Source organism: Tachypleus tridentatus, chromosome 13 (genome assembly GCF_004210375.1).
Source record: "Tachypleus tridentatus isolate NWPU-2018 chromosome 13, ASM421037v1, whole genome shotgun sequence".
NCBI lineage: Eukaryota > Metazoa > Arthropoda > Merostomata > Xiphosura > Limulidae > Tachypleus > Tachypleus tridentatus.
In genome coordinates, this window is record NC_134837.1 from 182,075,185 (window position 1) to 182,096,026 (window position 20,842).

Consider the following 20,842-nt stretch of genomic DNA (forward strand, 5'->3'; position numbering starts at 1 on the left):
AATTAACCTACAAAATGATTAAACAAGTTTCTCTACATCTGTATAGTCGTTAAAAGATATCTTAGAAATAAGAGGTTTGATGTTATAGAACAGCCAGGCCAATCACCTGATATCAATCTAATTGAAAATTTATTGGCTGAGTTGAACCGATTAACGAAAGATCACAAATCAGACAGAGAAGATGAATTTTTTGAAGTACTTAAAGAAGGATGGCCGTCAATTACTCAGGAACATCTGTACGAACTTAATGAAATCATGTAACATTGATGTGAGGCAGTACTGAAATCTAAAGAAATACCGACTAAATATTAACTTGTGAAACTGGTGTGTGTTATTTTGAGTTTCATTTTCACGTTCGATTATTTTAAAGATACTTGTTTGATCGTTTTGTAGACTAATTGGAATAGAAAGATCTAAGAAACTACAGCAGGCACACAACACTTGTTATGATAATATGTAACTAAAACAACGAAACGTTCAGATATTTATGAAGTCCCATGTTAAAATTAGTATTTGAGATGATATTTAAACAGATCCTGTCGAATGTGTTCTAAACACATTGTTTTACTTATCTTTCTGTTATCTAATATGCTATATAACAAAGTAACAGCATTTTCGAGTAGGCCATTTTTTCTGTCCATTCTCTGTATATATAACTCCAAAACTATTACGATGTCTGTCGTATCCCAGCTGGCCTGATGAGACTTGATATTTGAACGAAGGCTTGTTCATCACTGGATGTAGTAGATGTAATGTGGTTTACTTATTGTAAAATATTCTCTTTTGCTCTCACTCATGAGTTCTGATAATTACAGTTCAGTTTAAATTATCCATAATTGTTAGCATTTTAATTGGAACTCCAGGAAGAGCTGAAGAGAAAAATAGGACATAATTTCATGACTAAGCCTTATATAGGGAGATAATTTTAACTGATAAAATGCAAATTGTATCAGTTGACATGTACGGAGCTACACGAAATGAAGAAAACGATAGCTTATCTGATAGCCACCATTTATGATTGTAAAAGATTATCTATAATAAAAGAGGTTAATACACTTTATAAAAACAAGTTTTATATGCTAGTGCAGTGGTGCGTTGCTGTACAAGTGAGCATTTGCGCCAAATACTTGATATTTAGTACCTATATGTTTTTGATTCGTGGTAAATTCGAGCTAAACAATTTAATTGTTAACATGCAGAAACGTGAATCCAAATGTCTACGACTCGAGTCCCGTTGCGGTAAAGTCGCCCTGTGTACTTTAAAACCGTAAGTGTGTTATAAAAAAGACTGATAAAGCCAGCTCTTCGACTTGAGTAGTCAAAATATTGACCGTTAGTACTGTTGAAAGACGCCTTCCTTGAAGTCTGTTACTTCAAAATTCAGGATACATATTGCAGAAAGACCTTGTGCAGAATTGTAAAAATATCTAAAATAAAAACCACAATGAACACTAAACCATTCTACAGAGTAATTCTATCACAAATAGTCTTTTGTCTGAATAAATTTTCTCTAAATTTTTAAGTGGAATGGTATTTGTCTAAAGATATTAAAGATAGTAAAGATCAGAAAAGGACGAGATTCTGGAGGAGGAACTCTTTATTGTTTATCTTTCATACATATACACTTAGGACAACAATAGCCTCCAAAACTACGCCCCAAACCAATCTGAAACTATTTCTGTCACTCACAAACTGAAAACGATGTTTACTAAAGAGTCTTCTGACCCAAAAGATTATTACACCAAAAACTGAGCATATCTCTTGGCACCATTAATAAGGTAATAAACAAGTATTTGAAACTTAAAAAGCCAAATGTTCACAGACTTCCATCTACACCTCAAAATCAACGACTGTTTTGAAGACATGGTCATTCCATTCGAAGATATACCTATCAAGACTTTTAATACAATTCCAATGGATTTTATACTTTCGGTCTACTTAAATGTGACTTTGAAAAACAATGTCTCCCTGCTGTAGAAGATTTGTGAAAAATATATCAAGATATGTGGTTTGAGATTGGTTCGCATTTGTTTTGCAAATTACTGTTACGTTACCACTGACATCAAAATAACCACAATCGAGAATGGTGAGAGTTCTTAGGGTAGCACGGGATCTGACCACTTGTTTTTATAACGTACAATTAACTTTCAGAGGTATCATACCTGAACCAGAATGTAACAAACAGGCTCGAGGTATTCTGTGTAGCACTTTTTAGTTGTATCGTTATAAATATAGAAACAGCATTTTAAGTACATAAATACATATTTTAGCTCAAACTTTGTTTCAAAAGAGTTCTGTAAAAACCTATGTAAGAATCATGACTAAGAATAGTATTGAAATTGGACACAATTAAAGAAGTGAATAATTACTTTAACAACATTGAAATTGGACAAAATTGAAGAAGTGAATCATGAATTTAACAGTATAGAAATTGGACACAATTAAAGAAGTGAATAATTACCTTAACAACATTGAAATTGGACAAAACTAAAGAATTGAATCATGACTTGAACGTCATCACTGATCATGACTTGAGCGGTATTGAAATTGGACACAATTAAAGAAGTGGATCGTGACTTTAACAGAATTGAAATTGGACACAATTAAAGAATAAATCATGAGTTTACCAGTATTTAAATTGGAAATAATTGAGGTGTGACTGATTTAAAAATAATCCTGGTTTAAATAGAAAGCTCTGTATTTGCTGTACATCTTCAAATGATATTAATATCAACAGTACTTCTTGAATTATATGTTTTACAAGTACATTTCATGAGGTTCTATTCAATAATATGTACTTTAAGAATATGTAAGCTCTTTCGATACCATGTATGTGCCCTCGTACTTCTGTTATGAGAGTTTGGATTTTGTTGTCACTTAGAAGAAAAGATATCCATCTCAAACTTTTCCAGAGATTGCTAGTTTCAAATTTTTTTAAATATTGAAACCTTAAACCATGTTTCTTCTTCTTTATGTATCTGTAATTAAACGCGACATTAATACAATTGTTTATCTATAAATGTATCAGTGAAAGGGTTAACGGTACAGCAGTTGTTATGGCATGAACGCCTTTTATAAACTGGTAAAGTACGGTCGTAAGTATTTACAATAGTCATATTTTCGACACTGCATTCTCTATCCAATCTCTTTGGTTTTTCAATAGAAAGAATAAAACATAACATTATTTTTTATGATAAATTTAATAAATTAATGATAAATTACGACTTGTTAAGGCATGGCCAGGTGGGTTAAGGCTTTCGACTCGTAATTTGAGGGTCGCGGGTTTGAACCCCCGTCACACCAAACATGCTCGCCATTTCAGCCGTGGGAGCGTTATAATGTAATGGTCAATCCCAGTATTTGTTGGTAAAAGAGCAGCCCAAGAGTTGGCGGTGGGTGGTGATGACTTGCTGCCTTCCCTCTAGACTTACACTGCTAAGTTAGGGAGTGCTAGCGCAGATAGCCTTCGAGTAGCTTTGCGTGATATTCAAAAGCAAACAAACGACTTTGTTGGTATTCACAATGTTTTATCACATCTATTTAACATGCATATTACAGTGGTTTATTATGCAACAGAGAATTTCGAGTTCTAATTTTTAATGAAACAATAATCTATTTCAGTAATCACGATATTTTGTTGAAGGTGTTCTATATGACAGTACGTTCTTTAGCGTGGATTTTTCAAGCGACAGACTTTTTGAAGTCTATTAGAAGAAAACGTATTTATTGCCCTTATTTGTGATACTTTTACAGACACGAAATGTCGTGACGCATATCCTTTCTCTTGACACGTTTCACTTACTGGTAAGATTAAACTCAGTAAATAAAAGTCAGATGATAAACCTAAAAGTGGGGCGACGTATTTTTAGACGTCTCTCTCTGTGATTAACGCTGAAGATTTACGTACATGCGTGAGAAGTAAAATTTATTAATTGATAAAGAGTCAACGTTGAACGTGCAAAGTAAAATGTATTAGTGGATAAAGAGTCAACGTTGAAGGTGCGAAGTAAAATGTATTAGTGGATAAAGAGTCAACGTTGAACGTGAAAAGTAAAATGTATTAGTGGATAAAGAGTCAACGTTGAAGGTGCGAAGTAAAATGTATTAGTGGATAAAGAGTCAACGTTGAACGTGAAAAGTAAAATGTATTAGTGGATAAAGAGTCAACGTTGAACATGCGAATAAAATGTATTAATGGATAAAGACCAACGTTGAACATGAGAAGTAAATGTATTAGTGGATAAAGAGTCAACGTTGAAGGTGCGAAGTAAAATGTATTAGTGGATAAAGAGTTAACGTTGAACGTGAAAAGTAAAATGTATTAGTGGATAAAGAGTCAACGTTAAACGTGAGACGTAAAATGTATTAATGGATAAAGAGCCAACGTTGAACGTGAGAAGTAAAATGTATTAGTGGATAAAGAACCAACGTTGAACGTGAGAAGTAAAATGTATGAATGGATAAAGACCCAACGTTGAACATGCGAATAAAATGTATGAATGGATAAAGACCCAACGTTGAACATGCGAAGTAAAATGTATTAGTGGATAAAGAGCCAGCGTTGAACATGAGAAGTAAAATGTATTAGTGGATAAAGAGCCAACGTTGAACGTGAGACGTGAACTGTATTAGTGGATAAAGAGCCAACGTTGAACGTGAGACGTAAACTGTATTAGTGGATAAAGAGCCAACGTTGAGCGTGAGAAGTAAAATGTATTAGTGGATAAAGAGCCAACGTTGAACATGAGAAGTAACATGTATTAGTGGATAAAGAGCCAACGTTGAACGTGAGACGTAAACTGTATTAGTGGATAAAGAGCCAACGTTGAACGTGAGAAGTAAAATGTATTAGTGGATAAAGAGTCAACGTTGAACGTGAGACGTAAAATGTATTAGTAGATAAAGAGTCAACGTTGAACGTGAGACGTAAAATGTATTAGTGGATAAAGAGTCAATGTTGAACGTGAGACGTAAAATGTATTAGTGGATAAAGAGTCAACGTTGAACGTGAGAAGTAAAATGTATTAGTGGATAAAGGGTCAACGTTGAAGGTGCGAAGTAAAATGTATTAGTGGATAAAGGGTCAACGTTGAAGGTGCGAAGTAAAATGTATTAGTGAATAAAGAGTCAACGTTGAACGTGAGACGTAAAATGTATTAGTGGATAAAGAGCCAACGTTGAACGTGAGACGTAAACTGTATTAGTGGATAAAGAGCCAACGTTGAACATGAGAAGTAAAATGTATTAGTGGATAAAGAGCCAACGTTGAACGTGCGAAGTAAAATGTATTAGTGGATCAAGAGACAACGTTGAACGTGCGAAGTAAAATGTATTAGTGGATCAAGAGACAACGTTGAACGAGCGAAGTAAAATGTATTAGTGGATCAAGAGACGACGTTGAAGTACTTTCCAAGCACAGTTTTTTTTTGGTGTTCTTTTATTCATCTAATTAATATATTGCAGAATTAAACTTTTACTATCCAGAGAAACTTTAATTGATCGTCCCTAGACGTTGTTGGGTGGTGGCTTGTAAGGAATAACTAATTAGTTCGTATGATCAGTTCCAAAACTGAACAATGTTTTACAAGTAGCCAGATCAAGTTGCCAGTGCCATCGAAAACTCCTGTCTCTCTAGTACCATTGAACTGGTTGTTTCTTTAGAATTGAGCACAAAGCTAACACAATGGACTGTCCACCACGGGTATCGAAACCCGGTTTTTAGCGGCTAGAGTCCACACCACTGTGCCGCTGAGGGGCCAGCACTGTTAAAAACTCGTGCCACTATAATATTAATGAGAAGAAAAACTCTTTATTCTTACTAACGTTATGGGTTCCACTTGTCTGACTCATATACTGAATACATGATTGGGCCAAGTGGTTAACATGTGAGTTATGGAGCGGAAGGTTCTAGGTTCAAGCCCGTAATGTGTCGATGAACTCGCTTCACGCTTTCAGATGTAGGTTTGCTATAAAAGCGACAGCTATTCACTCTATTCAGTTAAAAGTAGTCACGTAGACGGTGGGTGTTGCTAATAGTTACTCTTTCTGTGAACAGTTTGTTTGTTTGTTTGTTTTTGAATTTTGCACAAAGCTACTCGAGGGCTATCTGTGCTAGCCGTCCCTAATTTAGCAGTGTAAGACTAGAGGGAAGGCAGCTAGTCATCACCACCCACCGCCAACCCTTGGGACACTCTTTTACCAACGAATAGTGGGATTGACCGTAACTTTATAACGCTCCTACAGCTGAAAGGGCGAGCATGTTTGGCGCGACGGGGATGCGAACCCGCGACCCTCAGATTACGAGTCGCACGCCTTAACACGCTTGGCCATGCCGGTCCCTGTGAACAGCAATACACAAGTGGAAAAGACCACAATATGTTGTTCAGGTTGAAACCACCATACTCAGAGTAGATACTATACATCAAATTAACTATTCTCGTGTTATTCCGGTCATGTACTGATCTATTTCTATTCTAATTTGTACGTGTCTTGCGTTAAAGTTCTATATTATTTAATAATTCTATTAAGCTTTTACACACATGTTCGGACTGTTCTAACACATGTAATGGCTTTTCTGCGCATTTTAATACAAACTGTTATAATTTAGTTAGCATTATGCGAGATTTCAACGAATAGCTGAACGACATGTCAATTAAATTGTCTTTAACGAGTGTTAATATTCAGTGATGGGATTTCGTTGGCTGTATGAAAATAACTTAATAAATAGAAAATTAATCATGTTTTACGTTTGTTATGTTTTGTTTAGTAATGAAAACAATGTGACTAATACTCATTCAAAATATAAGTCAACACCGTAAGTTTTTTACACCCCTCCCAAAAAAAGCTTGCCCTATTTCAAAACGTGGGTTTAAAAGAATAACTTTATGTAAATTATACTTTCTAATTAAATAACAGTAGAGAATCAGTCATCTTTTTTTTTGTATCACAAAGCTACACGTTAGTTCGATTCTCATCATAAGGGCATACTATGTAAGGCCAACATTTCTATTTCCAGGGATCTTATTGGTCTACTTTGAGAAGGCTTTTTTTTGTCATAATGAAACAGGATGTATGTCGTTTGTTCTTCAATTAAATCTAAAGTTTTTGATATTTCGTCATATTTCTTAATTTTGTTTTCTGTTTTGTGGTCATACAAAATACCTGGGTTAAATTTGGTTTCGTGTAAGGGCTAAGATTGGTTTATTAAGTGTAATTCTTATTCGGGTTAACGTATTGCAACAATGTTTTGTGTGTTGAATTTCGCGAAGGCTAGGGAAGACAGCTTAGTCAACCACCTGCTGCCAACTGTTGGGTTATTCTTCTACTAACGAAGAATGGTATTCACTATAACATTATAATGTCTTCACAGATAAAAAGTCCAACATGTTTGGTGAAGAGATTCGATCATGCGACCCGAAAATTACGAGTCGAGTCTCCTAACCATCAGAATTCACAGCGTGAGCACACTAACCACTAAGCCACGCCCAGGCAAAAGTTGAACAATAACTCTCAGTGAGCTGTTGACTAGCTGTTTTTCATTAAATGTGTTAGTTTAAAATGAGGTACAACTTACTTAGATATATCTCTGTGTATCTTTACGCGAAACAAAATTATCATGAAAGGTAACAGATAACTGGTTAATGTGCATTCATTAAAATTAATTGTAAACCGGATAACTAGTCATCATTTGAGATTAAATTCAACTGGTTAATTTATGAGTGTGTAAATGCCCTGAAAAGGTCGGAGTACTAATGGTTACTCTGGCCCAAAAGCACTACAACAATAACATAGTAGTAGTAGCCGACATGAAACCTAGGGATGGAGGAAGAGGTCTTGTGCACTTGACCCTCCTGGGTATTTAAAAATTCAACATACCCAAATACCCACAAAGAAGAAGCGAAATCACCTTTTAATAGATAAATGTTTATCAGTTTGAGTAAAACATGAACCCAGGAATCAATATAGCTAACGTAACACTATGTACTGTGTTCTTACTTTAATGATAAAAATTAGTTGATTTATCAGTTCGTGATATTTTCTACCAAAGTCAGCAGTTGTCAATGGTAAAAAGTTGCTAAGTAACATTCTTTTAAGAAATGAGGCGATTATTTGGTTTGCTTATCGATATTAAAAAGAAGTGTTTTACTGGTTTGCTAAATGACACCAAGGGGAGTGTTTACCCAATTTATCAGTCCATAAACTGTACATGCTCCCCAGTGGCAGAGCGGTATGTCTGTAGACTCATGAAGCAGATAGCCTAGTTGATTTGCGCCATAAAACGCCAACCAACTAACCTGTAGACTTACAACGCTAGAATTTGGGTTTCGACACCTGTGGTGGGAAGAGCACAGAGAGCCTACTGTGTAGCTTTGTGTTTGTTTATTTGTTTTCTTATAGTAAAGCCACATCTGGATATCCGCCGAGTCCACCGATGTAAATGTGTAAAGTTTACCACTGTACGAGGAGGAGGGGCGTAGCTTTGTGGTTAATTTAAAAACAACAACAACAAAGTGTACACTCATACAACACGTGCCGTGAGCGACTAGTGGTTAGGACATTGCGTTGTGGCCGCAATAACCCAGGTTGGAATCCTGGTCACGGCAACGACATTTACTTTACCAAAATAAATCTTAAGCTTAACGTCACAGATACGTACACTTTTACAACATTTGTCGTTGGAGGAAGAGGTCTCGTGCACCTCACCCTCTTGCGTATTCAAAAATTAACATACCCAAATACCCACCTAGAAGAAGCAAGGAAGCGAACTTACATAACGCCATATTAGCAAAAAAGTCTATATTTTGAATATAGAGTAATTAGTTAATATATATATAATTATAATTATAGTTAATTATAGTGTAATTTTACACTTCTGTTTATCTCTTGAAACGTTTGATGCATCCTGCCATTACTTATGACCACTGCTAACTGTATGAATACTCATAGTAGGACGTTCACTTAGATATAACCACAACCTATGAACATATGAGTTAACTAAATTTTTCTTTAAACGCGAATAAGCGTTTCCTTAAGCCTTTTCTTAGAACAGAAATTTTTCTCGGAACTTAAAATCACCCTTTCGGCATTTTTTTGTTTACCATGTTTATCACTTTGAATAAACTTTCACTTATAAATAGTCCATAAAACTACTCAATAGATCCTACACGTGTTGTAGTTTCCTTACAAGCGTAGGTACACAAAAATATGAAAGTAAAATAGTAAAGAAAATTGATCATCCGAACTCAAATGTTGTTGTTATCCTTAGCTATATTGAATACAGTGAAATATAGGGTAATTAGTTAATGTATATATAATTATATAGCTATAATAAATATAGTGTAATTTTACACCTCGGTGGAAAAATAATTGGTTGTATTATTGTGACTTATTTTATTTAACAAAAGCAAAACACTTCGAATAGAAAATACTCTCCGGTACTTAAGTCCTGAAAAGAAAATTTCATTTTCACAATGACTTGTTCCGCAATAATCTACCAGGCGAGCTTACATTCCACCTCTCAGTTTCCGATACACAGTCAATAAAAAAATTAATAACTTAGAATGAATAGCAGACATACAGAACCGATGTGTCGCAGAAGACATACAGAACCAGTGCGTCGTCCGTCTTGTGAGAACACGTCAAATTATGCATGATGAATTAAAGTTTCAAATGGCAGCTATCTAATATTTAATGGAACAAAACAAACGAACTAATCACATGTCTATTAAATGTTTTGTCTTTGTTAAGTACAAAGCGACTCATCAGACTTAAATGTAGGGCTCTACTTACTGTGGGAAACAAAATTCAATGTTTAGCATTATAAGCCATCAGACTGGCTTCTGAGTCACGAAATATAATATATAGTGAGAAATTATAAGTTACGAATGTTATATGTGATGTTAGCAAGAATGGATATGATAGATGCTTTTTTTTTTTAAAGTTTGTATTTTATCTATAGAATGACAAACAACTAGAGAGGAGACGTGTTCAACTTCTCAGAATCATTTGGTGTTAAATAATAACCGTATTTGGTCTTAAAGAACCTCTAACGTAAGAACTCAGAATTAAATTCTTCTTTCTTATAATATGACTGTTAGTCACTTACCCGTGACTTCTCGCACAGTTATGCCCCTTAATGGCACAGCAGCATGCATGTGGACCAGCACCACTAAAAACCAGGTTTCAATGCCTTCTGGTGTCCAGAACACAGATAGGTAATTTATGTTAACAAAAATACTATCACAGTTGTGGATGCTTACGTAATAATCAAAAATTATTATGACGTTGTCAGAACATATTGTGTCTTCTTACGTATTTTGAATGTATATAAGTAATCTCTGTAAATGTCAATGTGTGTGTGTTTATCTGTTCCTTACACGTCTCCACATTTCTTGACCAACCAGTACCAAACTTGACATTAATATAGAATGATTTGAGGACATATTGATAGAATTCTTGAAAAAATATATATCTTTCTTTACAGTACTGATGTCTTTATGTTTATTGCACTTTTAGTACTTATTACGTTTGTTTTCTAATTTCGCGCAAAGCTACTCGAGGACTATCTGTGCTAGTCGTCTCTAATTTAGCAGTTTAAGACTAGAGGAAAGGCATCTAGTCATCGTCACACACCGCCAACTCTTGGGCTACTCTTTTACCAATGAATAGTGGGATTGACCGTAACATTATAACGCTCCCACGGCTGAAAGGGCGAGCATGTTTGGTGCGACGGAGATTCAAACCCGCGACCCACAGATTACGACTCAAACGCCTTAACCCACTTGGCTATGCCAGTTATTATGTTAAGAAAAACTAATAGAAAAACAATTTCCTATTCTTTGTTACAAAGGAATTATTACTTCATCCGTTCAACGGACAGGTGCTCCAGACAGTTCATAATATTAAACAAATTAAATTATGAAATATGAAAATTAAAACCTGTATCGAATTAAGTTTTGGCTATTCATAATAAAGAGGGTAACATTTTCATTATTTTTATACATTTATTACACTTATCATGACATAGTGGTTTCCAGTGCCAAGTGGTGAACCGGAGGATGCATGGTTTGGTGCTTGAAAAAACATGTGTTACTCCGTATTTTGGGTAAGTGGGTTGCCCTACCTCTAGCCTGTTAGTTTAATGTTAATGACAGTTTTAGCAGGTAGCTCTTATATTGTTCTGCTTGAATATCCAACACAAACATGATCGTTTTTCAGATTCCAAACATACCGTAAAATTCGTATGTGTAGCTAATTCCTTATAACAATGCAAATTGTAATACCAAGTCTGTGCATATCAAATATCAGCTTAAATTCTACTAGAAATACTGTTTCTTGCTCTCTCTGATATTATAACCACATAATATCAAACTGTAGCTATCCAGTATTTGTTCAACTTTAAATACTCGTATATGTTTACAACTTAATTACATCATCTCACATCCTAGGATGTCTATTTCGAGGAAGATGAATCATCTTCACCCAGTAGTCAAGACATATAATTTAGTTCACCCGCTAAAATCCGGGCTTCAATTCCGGTTGACACAGTGCAGCTAGCTAATTGTGTGATTCTGAACTAAGAAGACAAACACAATATATATTTTATATACAACCCTTAATGATTGCTGATCACGTACCCAAATTATAGCATCATAATCATAAAAGCCACGTGTTGCTCGATCACATTCGACTTCTCAGAATTTCATGAGCTACATGAGACCAGTTCTTCTTTTTATCCTATAATACTTCCTCTTTTCATCACCTGTTCCCATTTTAGTTTAATTCAATCGCTAACGTAGAAGTAAATAGCTCCTAACTTTCGTCACTTTTACTCCTGTGGAAAAGTTTGTCAAGGAGAGAGTTTTAATACTAGGATTTATTTAGCGGAATTAATTTGTTGTTTGTTATGAAGTAAAGTTTTTAAACAATGGTCCAGTATTTTATAAGAAATGTGGTTTTACGAGAATTATCACAATAATGTAATTGATGTGAATATAAAATAACTGTGATCAATGGATGCTGGGAAGAGACACTAAGTAAAGGAGATATTGTTATGATAGACTTTGGTTCTCCAAAGCTAGAAGACTTTTTATATTTTTGTTCAGGGGCGTATAAAGTTTCAAATATATATTGGAGAATTCAAATTGGTAGCCTTTGTTTCCCTCTGTTTGTGACGGGTTTCACTCCAGCTCTAAGTAACAGCCAAGCAGGTTTTCCAAAATGTCTTAACCAATTTCACAGTTCAGTTACCACAGCATTCTTAAATTTCAGAACCATATAAGAGAACTGAAGCGAAAATGTTATCAGATATCCTAAATTTTGTCTTATCAGTTAACCTGTTCAGTTCTATTGATAGTTTCTCGTCAGGTTATAATTATATTAGTTTATAGCTTGATTTGCCGAAAATGCACTCACATAATAAGATAAAACTAGCTCAAAACAGAATTCCTTTATATATGTGTAAAAATCGAGAAAACTTCTAATTTTGCTTTCTTAAATATCGCGTTCACTTTGGTGGTTCAGAGTAAGAACTGGGGTTTAAATTTCGCGCAAAGTTACACGAAGGTTTCTACGCTAGTCATCCCTGATTTAGAAGTGTAAGACTATATGGGAGGCAGCTAGTCGTCGCCATCCATCGCTAACTCTTGGGCTACTCTTTTACCGACGAATAATGGGATTGACCGTCACATTAACGCCCCCACGGCTGAAAGGGTGAGCATGTTTGGTGTGACAGGGATTTGAATCCGTGACCCTCAGATTACGAGTGAAGTGCGTCAACCACCTGGCCATGCCGGGCCGTAAGAAGTGTGATGGTTTATAACTTTAAAACACAGCACAAAGAGCCCATAGTGTAGTATACGTTCGACAATAAACAAACAAAACACTTTTCAACATTTATTCTCCTCGTCATAATGTTATATTTTCGGTATTAAGTGTAATTTTAGACGTTTCACAATAAAAAATCTGACAGTTTCTACAAAAATGACAAGAGTACCATTGAAAATAGAAACACTATCAGATTGTAGTAATAATGGAATATCATTTTCTTAATAAATACTTTACAATCAACTTCGTTGATATACACCGCAAGGATATTTCAAGCAATCTTCCCTACTTTCTACTGGGCCTAATTTGTGAGAAGATATTATTTTAATTATCTACACAGTACAGTTTACACATACCTTGAGTACAGAAAATAAATTAGTTGAAATTACAAGTTCGTCTGAGGACTTAACATTTGCCATTTATATTTTCACAATTATAAAATCAGTGGATCCAGAACACAGATTCAGAACATCAGTAGACCTAAGTAAACCTAAATGAAATGCAGGCTAGTTCTCATAATACGAAACCTAATGTTAAATACAGTTCTGCCCGTTACACGGTTAGTAATATGAGCTACTATATAATCAGACAAATATTATTTTTGTTTTGTTTTAGACTTAAAATTCATACCACTGTATCACCACGGTTATTTTGTTTTAGACTTAAAATTCATACCACTGTATCACCACGGTTATTTTGTTTTTCATCTAGCTTATTATTTACACATAGATATTTCAAAGCTTGTAGTTTTGTTCTAACACGAGGAGTAAACTTACCTGAGGGTGCTTGATAACCATGAGGAAAAATATAAGGACGCATATCACTTCTCATCGCGAAAGTTTCAGTTTATGGACAAATGTGAGCTATCAGTCTTTCTATGCACACCGAAACAATAGTACAGTTCTTGAGGAAGGACTCAGTGCAACATTCAAACTACGAGCATCTCGTGTAAAGCTTGCTGTTATCTCACGCTGTACCACGAAGTGTCACACTCTGAAGGAGTTCTTGTCTACTCGAGTGTGTAACACTTGCTGGATTTTTACAGCAGTGGACAAACAAGCTTCGTAATGAGGACATAAGTTTGATTTGTTTTTTACCCTTACAAGAGTGTTATTATCCTGAGATATTACCCTCAGATGTTATCTGTTGAAGTGTAGCTTTAAATGCGTTTCGCTTCTCGGAACAACTAAAAACAAAAAAATGCGACAGTTTTTAAACAATTATGAGAAATAAAAGGTCCTGATATCACGTTTTCTTGTAGTAGTAAATAAAAAAACACGATTAAACATTTATTATTGTATTTGTTTCTTGCAATATAATTTAAAGGTTATTGTTTTATGACATAAGAAGTTATAACGTGTGTAACAAGAGTGTGCTTTATACCCAATAATTAGTCACTGTTAGAAATTCTATAACAATTTTTCTGCTGTAAACTTATACTATCTGTGAAATATTTCTTTGCACCCTCGATTAATTTTACATGGTTCCTTTATTCAAGTATCAAGTACACTTGACACATTTTACATGGTTCCTTTACTCAAATACAATGTATGAGTAACCTATAATTACTACCTGATGTCAGTTTTATTTACTATTTGATACAACTAGAAGGATCAGTAGCATTATGAGAGTTGTTGAGACATTAAGAGTTCACAGTTCTATCATTACTGCTAACAAAACTTCATGACTTTGAAACTAATAATTATACTTAACTCTAATACGTTGAAAGTATTCATTGTAATGACGGAGTGATTGTTTTCCTGAATGATGAATATAAATTATCAAGGTCGTATTTTTGACTGAAAATGATCCAGACACTTGTGAACATCAAACACTTCCAGATTTTCGCTATTGTCAGTGAAGTTACCCGTTAAACTTTCACTTTTAATATTGTCAGTTAAGTTACTTGTCAAACTCACAACTTTTACTAATACCAATTAAGTTAAAGGTCAAACGCTCATAACTTTTGCAATTGTCAGTATTATCAGTTGATTAATCTTATAATAATTTGTGATGTTTTATAAAACTGGAGCTTTTAATTTGTGTTGTAGAAGTCGAACTAAAACAGTCAGTATTAATTCAAGTACTACACAGCTATCTTTCGAAACAAGACTGATGACATATTGTATGTTTTCGATATTATCTAATCAGTCATTTGTTTCTCAACATATGCTACTTTGGGTGTTGCAACACCTGGTGTCAATCAGAGATTTGGAGAGGAAGTGTTGGAATTTAACGACCGTGTTCTTGAAACGAATTACTCAACTGATAGTCCTAACCCTCTTGAAACAGATTATCATATCCTACTTGCTTTAATTAGCTAAACGTAGATCTGGTAATTCCTCTACCTTTACGAAATTTCCGTACGGAGCTCACACAGGACAAATATATTGTGAAATTTATTATTACCACATTTTTATACAATGTGAAACACACGATAACTTGGAACGTTCGCTGTGTGTTAATAGTGTGTCTAAAAGTACAAATAAATCACAATATAGCACACGATATCCATCCTTTGACCCACCACTGTGAACTAACTTTTGAATAATTGACAGTGTGGTCACCTAGCAAACTGTCCACAGTGTGACCACACAGTAAACAGTTCACAATGTTGCCACTCAGTAAATCTTCCATAGTGCGAATGCATGGTAGACTGGCTACCCAGTAAACTGACCACAGTGTGAGCATCTTGTCACTCTTCCACAATGTGACTGTCCTGTGACTCTTCTATAGAGATGACCATCCAATAAACCTGAGATAAAACTATCAACACCAAGATTTCCAAGCACACGATTTATTTTCAAACTGACTGTTCGAAGCACCACATAATAAAAGTTAAAACGCGGCTCAATTATGTATTGCCTTAAATGTAACATCGCAAATGTAACTTAATAAGTTTCGTTACATCAGCGAAACAAAATTTAATCAATTAAGAACCAACTAAGGAACGTTCTGAGTCACCCCTTTATCTTGTACGGATGCATTTGTAGTCTTGTACCATTATTAATCTAACTTGTGCTTCTCTCAGGATGTAAGTTTAAAGTGCTTAACACGACAAAATAAAGTGGAATTTACTTTATGACCACATGCTACAACTTGACAAATCTTAAAGGTTATTATTATTCACTAAATTATTGAATTTTGGTTTGTTCTTATGCACGAAGCTGCACAATGGATAATCTAACTTGCATCTAAATCCCATTCTTAGTGTTCTATGTCCATAGACCTATCGCTAAGCCATGGGGAAGAGGTAACAGAAGGTGCTATAAATGGAAGCGTTTTTACAGAGATCAGTTACTTCTATAATGTTACATATTTAATACACATGCTTTAGGACGAACGAACACCAATACGCCAATTTAAGATACTCTAAAGTAACTCCTTACAATTGAAAAAATTTACATATAGATATAAGAACAAAGAAGAATATACCATCTTGATTTGGAGCACACTTCAAGAGTTTCTGAAATAATATTATGAAACATCAGTTCAGTCTATTCATCATACAGACTCAAAACTTCATTCTTACACATATAAAACTGCTATTATTGGACGTGTATAAATATGCTAATAACCAGCGGATTCAACTAATCTCTTTTTAGCCTTGACATAGCAGTTACTAGAATGGCTCCGAGATTGGTTTTGTTTTTTCTTAAGTACAACCTTTTGGCTTCATAGCTAAACCTCTTGATCGATTTGAAATCTAATTAAGCCGCGGCTATTGAGGATTCGTTCTCGTTTCATCAAGCAAAAACAGTTATTAAATTCTGACCTTAATCTTTGGTCAGAAAGAATAGACGTTGACATCAGTTCCTGAGAACAAAGTGCATTTCCTAAACTGAAAATTGTCGTTGTGTACTCATTCAGGCTATCAGTCGTTTCCTGCTGGAACAACGGTAAGTCTAGGGAGTTAAAACGCTAAAATCAGGGTTTCGATTCCCGTCGGTGGACACAACAGATAGCCCGATTTAGCTTTGATATAAGAAAACACACACACACAAGTACTCAGTCCATCAGTCATCATTCTAACATGTTGGGACAAGAAATGTTCGTCCTTGTTAATTGACTTTCTAATACGGGAGAAGAAAAACATACGATACTGTACAAAAGAACAAAGTCAAAAACTGGATTTCAGGCTGCTTTTAAAGAACAATATAAGGTAAATCAGAGATGAAACATCAAACTTTTTAATTAATCTTCATATTTAGTACAACAGAGACTCAGTGGAAGTGATTGAGTCCAACAAACAATTAATATTTTGTGTCCTCCTTTTGCTTTAATAACTACAGACAGTCTTTCAGGCATTGTTGCAAATATTTAACCAAAGTGTCCTTTGGGATTTTACTCCAAAAGTCTCTAATACACTCTCATAAAGTTTCTCTGAAAGTAACTTTTGATTTTTCAAGTTTTTGATCTATAAAGTCCCAGATCTGTTCATTAGGTTAAGATCAGGGCTCTGTGGGAACCATTACATCATTTGAATTAATCCAGCAGCTTCTTTCTTAGTTAAATAATTTTTGCACAGGTTCGATGAATGTTTAGGATCGTTATCTTCATGGTAGTAGAATCCTTTACTAATAATATACAAATCACTGGTTATATCATGACAGATCAGTATCTGATGTTACTTACGTTAGCCTATTATTTTATCTCTTTTGCAAATATCTTCTGTCATCTCAGCAGAAAAACACCCCAAACCATCACACTGTCTCTCCAGTACTTCATGGTTGGTGCTATGTACTGAGGTAAGAATCTTTCACTTTTCTTCCACCGGACGAAGAACCTTCACTTTGAATCAAATATTTCAAACATGGTCTCGTCCATCCATAAAACCCTTTTTCCAATCATCAACAGTCCAGTTTTGTTCTTTTAACCAATTTTCAGTCTCTTGACAACATTTCAAGATCAAAGTAAAGGTTTTTGAACTGCTACACGACCAAATATTCTATTCTTGTTGAGTCTTTGTGATACTGTATATCAAAAACGTTTCTGTCATTTGATACATGGTTATTTACTTCATGCTTGAGATAAGTGGCAGTCTTTTTTTCTGTCCAGTAGGCTACATAAACAAAGATACTTAACATCAGTATCATTGTGCTTAGGTGTAAGGCCTCTTCCTTCCTATTTTCAAATTTACTTGTCTCGGTCTCGTGATTTAAACTTGACAGTTTAGGAGGAATCTTTCGAGTCTACAGCAATTTGTCGATGAGTTCAATCACACTCATGAAAAACTTTAATGCCAACTCGCCGTTCTACTGACAATTCTCTACGCTTTTTTGGGCCATGACATGACAACGAAACTTAATGTGTATAGTGTTAAACACTGTTTTTATCAAGTATTATTTGCGGAGTGCTATTAGATTGATTCATTCTAGCATGTACCAGTACCATATGCTAGCTCCTTGCTATCGTCTTCCTATATAATTGAGACACTGCATAAGGTGCCATGACAGTTATCTGATATCTTAAGTTTGATCAATATGTTCATTCAAGCAGAATCCTTATGACATATACTTGTTACAAGTATATGGAAACTCCAAAGAATGGTAATGATCAATATTCTTTCTCATCATGACTTATTCAGTTGTTACCAGGGTTCAGTGATGTATTACCATGGAGGAATTAGCCCCATAAAATGGAGAGAATGACAAAATATTTTTGTCCTAAAACCTTTGCACAGTACTGTACAAAAGAGATAATTTCTTCCTTAGCGTGTGCCATTATTAAAGTTAATCACTGACCAAACATAGCTTTTAAATTCTTGATCATAGTGAAACTATTACTCACAAAAAAAGCGTTAAAACACTTTGGAAGAGGTAATTTAGTCTCTCGGTCAGATTGTTATTTGTTAGGGTAAAAGCAAATTCTAATCACACAACGTTTCCACACGATAAAAAGATAATGTGTTATGTAAAAGATGAGGCTTATCTTTAAATAATCTTAAAAAAAAAGAGATTTCGTTATTAAATAGGTAAAGTGAGTGGGAAAAATATTCGAATTTCAAGAATTACCTTCATATACCATGATAACTACAGTTAAATAAGGTATGTCTACACTAAATAATAGTACATTCTTAAATAACAAATAAATACTATTAGTTGACAAATAACCTGAACAGACAACATTTCACGTACTATATACACACGTACCCTATACACACGTACTCTATACACACATTTATTGTAATATTCTATTTAACCCCTGATTTCTTCTCTCTCTCTTTTATTTTTCTCAGCCTGTACTATCTCTGTTCAGCATGACTTGGACCAGCTATGTAATCCAACTTCTTTATCATCTGAATATATCAAATTATCACTTACTAAGTCTTAATGCCTTTTATAAATCAACGAAACCATGACAGTCTTTACGAAACTTCCATTTGTGTCTTTGTCTGTAATATATGTATAGAGAGACTCAAATAATTCACTTTACAGTCTCTTCAAATACACGGTCTGCGTTTAATTTGTACGATGTTCACACATATAATTTAATTGAAGGATGTCATCTTTTTCATAGCTTACGTATATGCGAGACCTACAGCTTGAAAACTCCAAACATATCACAAACCTTCAACAAGATTTGACACATTCATTTCAAATAACCTCTGTTTGGATACTACTGACACTGAAACAAAAGAAAAGCATTGAATGTATACACAATAAATGAATATATTGAATACATGAATATTCAACGAATACTAAATGACCAACAAACGAACACTACCTTCAACGATATGACATCATATAAATAAAATGTACGACACATTACTTGTGTTGTCAACAGTTACCAATTAGGCACCAGAAGAAAGGCCAGGAGGTCACGTGGGTACGAATCAGTTTACTTTATAAACAATATTTATTTGACTTTTACGCATCCAATTAACGTCTTATTTATGTACTATATCATGTGGGATATAAATACTTAAGTTTATATGCTTTCTGTAAAATATACACAGTTTAAAACAAAAATAATTCATACTGGATTGTAGAGTTCCAGGAACTTGACACACGAAACTTAACGTACTAGAACACTTAATAAACAAAACCACAAGACTTTTTACACCTGAAAATCTTATCTAAGGAGCCAACCAACTAAAACAGGACTTTATCAGCGTGAGTAAATAATTATTCACAGAAATCACAACCAACAACACAATCAGAGATATAGTGAAACAACTAAACACTACACTACTGTATATCGTACATTCCAGTAAACTCTAAATTCTTTCAAAACCAGATACAAAACTAAAATATATTCTATGTAAATATGTACCCTGACAATCATAATTCTAACGCCGTATAGAAAATATATATGTAACAACTGTCATGATTTCTGTATAGGAGAATCAAGCCGGAAAATGTAAACTAGATTTAATGAACACAAAAATCACACTTTCATGTTGTTGATATTGTGTCGCAAACAACCACAGTATTAACATGGAAAACACTAATATAATAAGCATAGAAACTAAAGTAAACAAACTCAAAATTATAGTAGATGTTCTAATATAAGAACTTAAACCCACATTGAACCAGAACCAAGGAACGCTTTTATGTCTGTGCTAATTATTCCTTAATATTTACCACCATATAAAAGGTTAAATATTTACAACGTCCCCTATAATCATACACCTATAATTATTGATCACATCACGTCGAAATCAGTCGTCTCTTATTTATATATCTGGTCATCCCATAAGCAGGCCCGGCATGGCCAGGTGGGTTAAGGCGTCCGACTCTTAATCTAAGGATCGCGGATTCGAATCTCCGTTACACCAAACAAGTTTGCTCTTTCAGCCGTGGGGACGTTATAATGCTACGGTCAATCTCACTATTCGTTGGTAAAAGAGTAGCCCAAGAGTTGGCGGTGAGTGGTGATGACTAGTTGTCTTCCCTCTAGTCTTACACTACTAAATTAAAGATGGCTAGCGCAGATAGTCCTCGTGTAACTTTGCGTGAAATTCAAAAACAAATAAACAAACAATCCCATAAGTAATATTTGAAAATTGAATACA

General features: G+C 34.5%; 1 protein-coding gene and 1 long non-coding RNA gene across 4 annotated transcripts in view; one reads left to right on the forward strand and one right to left on the reverse strand.

Moving 5' to 3' along the window:
• The window catches only part of LOC143237131 (transcriptional enhancer factor TEF-1-like), a 90,656-nt gene that overhangs the window by 67,715 nt on the left and 2,099 nt on the right, over nucleotides 1-20,842 (reverse strand). Inside the window, exon 1 of one of the 3 annotated variants that reach the window (XM_076476037.1) lies at nucleotides 13,602-13,873. The exons of 1 other annotated variant lie outside the window; for it this stretch is intronic. In XM_076476037.1, the coding sequence (XP_076332152.1) occupies nucleotides 13,602-13,656 (55 nt within the window). In that variant the 5' untranslated portion in view covers nucleotides 13,657-13,873. Of the gene's footprint in view, nucleotides 1-13,601; nucleotides 13,874-20,842 lie in introns of those variants that run through there. One more of the 3 variants, XM_076476036.1, reaches the window with a different exon arrangement.
• Nucleotides 1-20,842, forward strand: part of LOC143237132 (uncharacterized) — a 75,353-nt gene that overhangs the window by 10,543 nt on the left and 43,968 nt on the right. The window contains exon 2 of the long non-coding RNA XR_013019878.1: nucleotides 11,027-11,104. This is a non-coding gene — a long non-coding RNA (uncharacterized LOC143237132). The remainder of the gene's footprint in view (nucleotides 1-11,026; nucleotides 11,105-20,842) is intronic.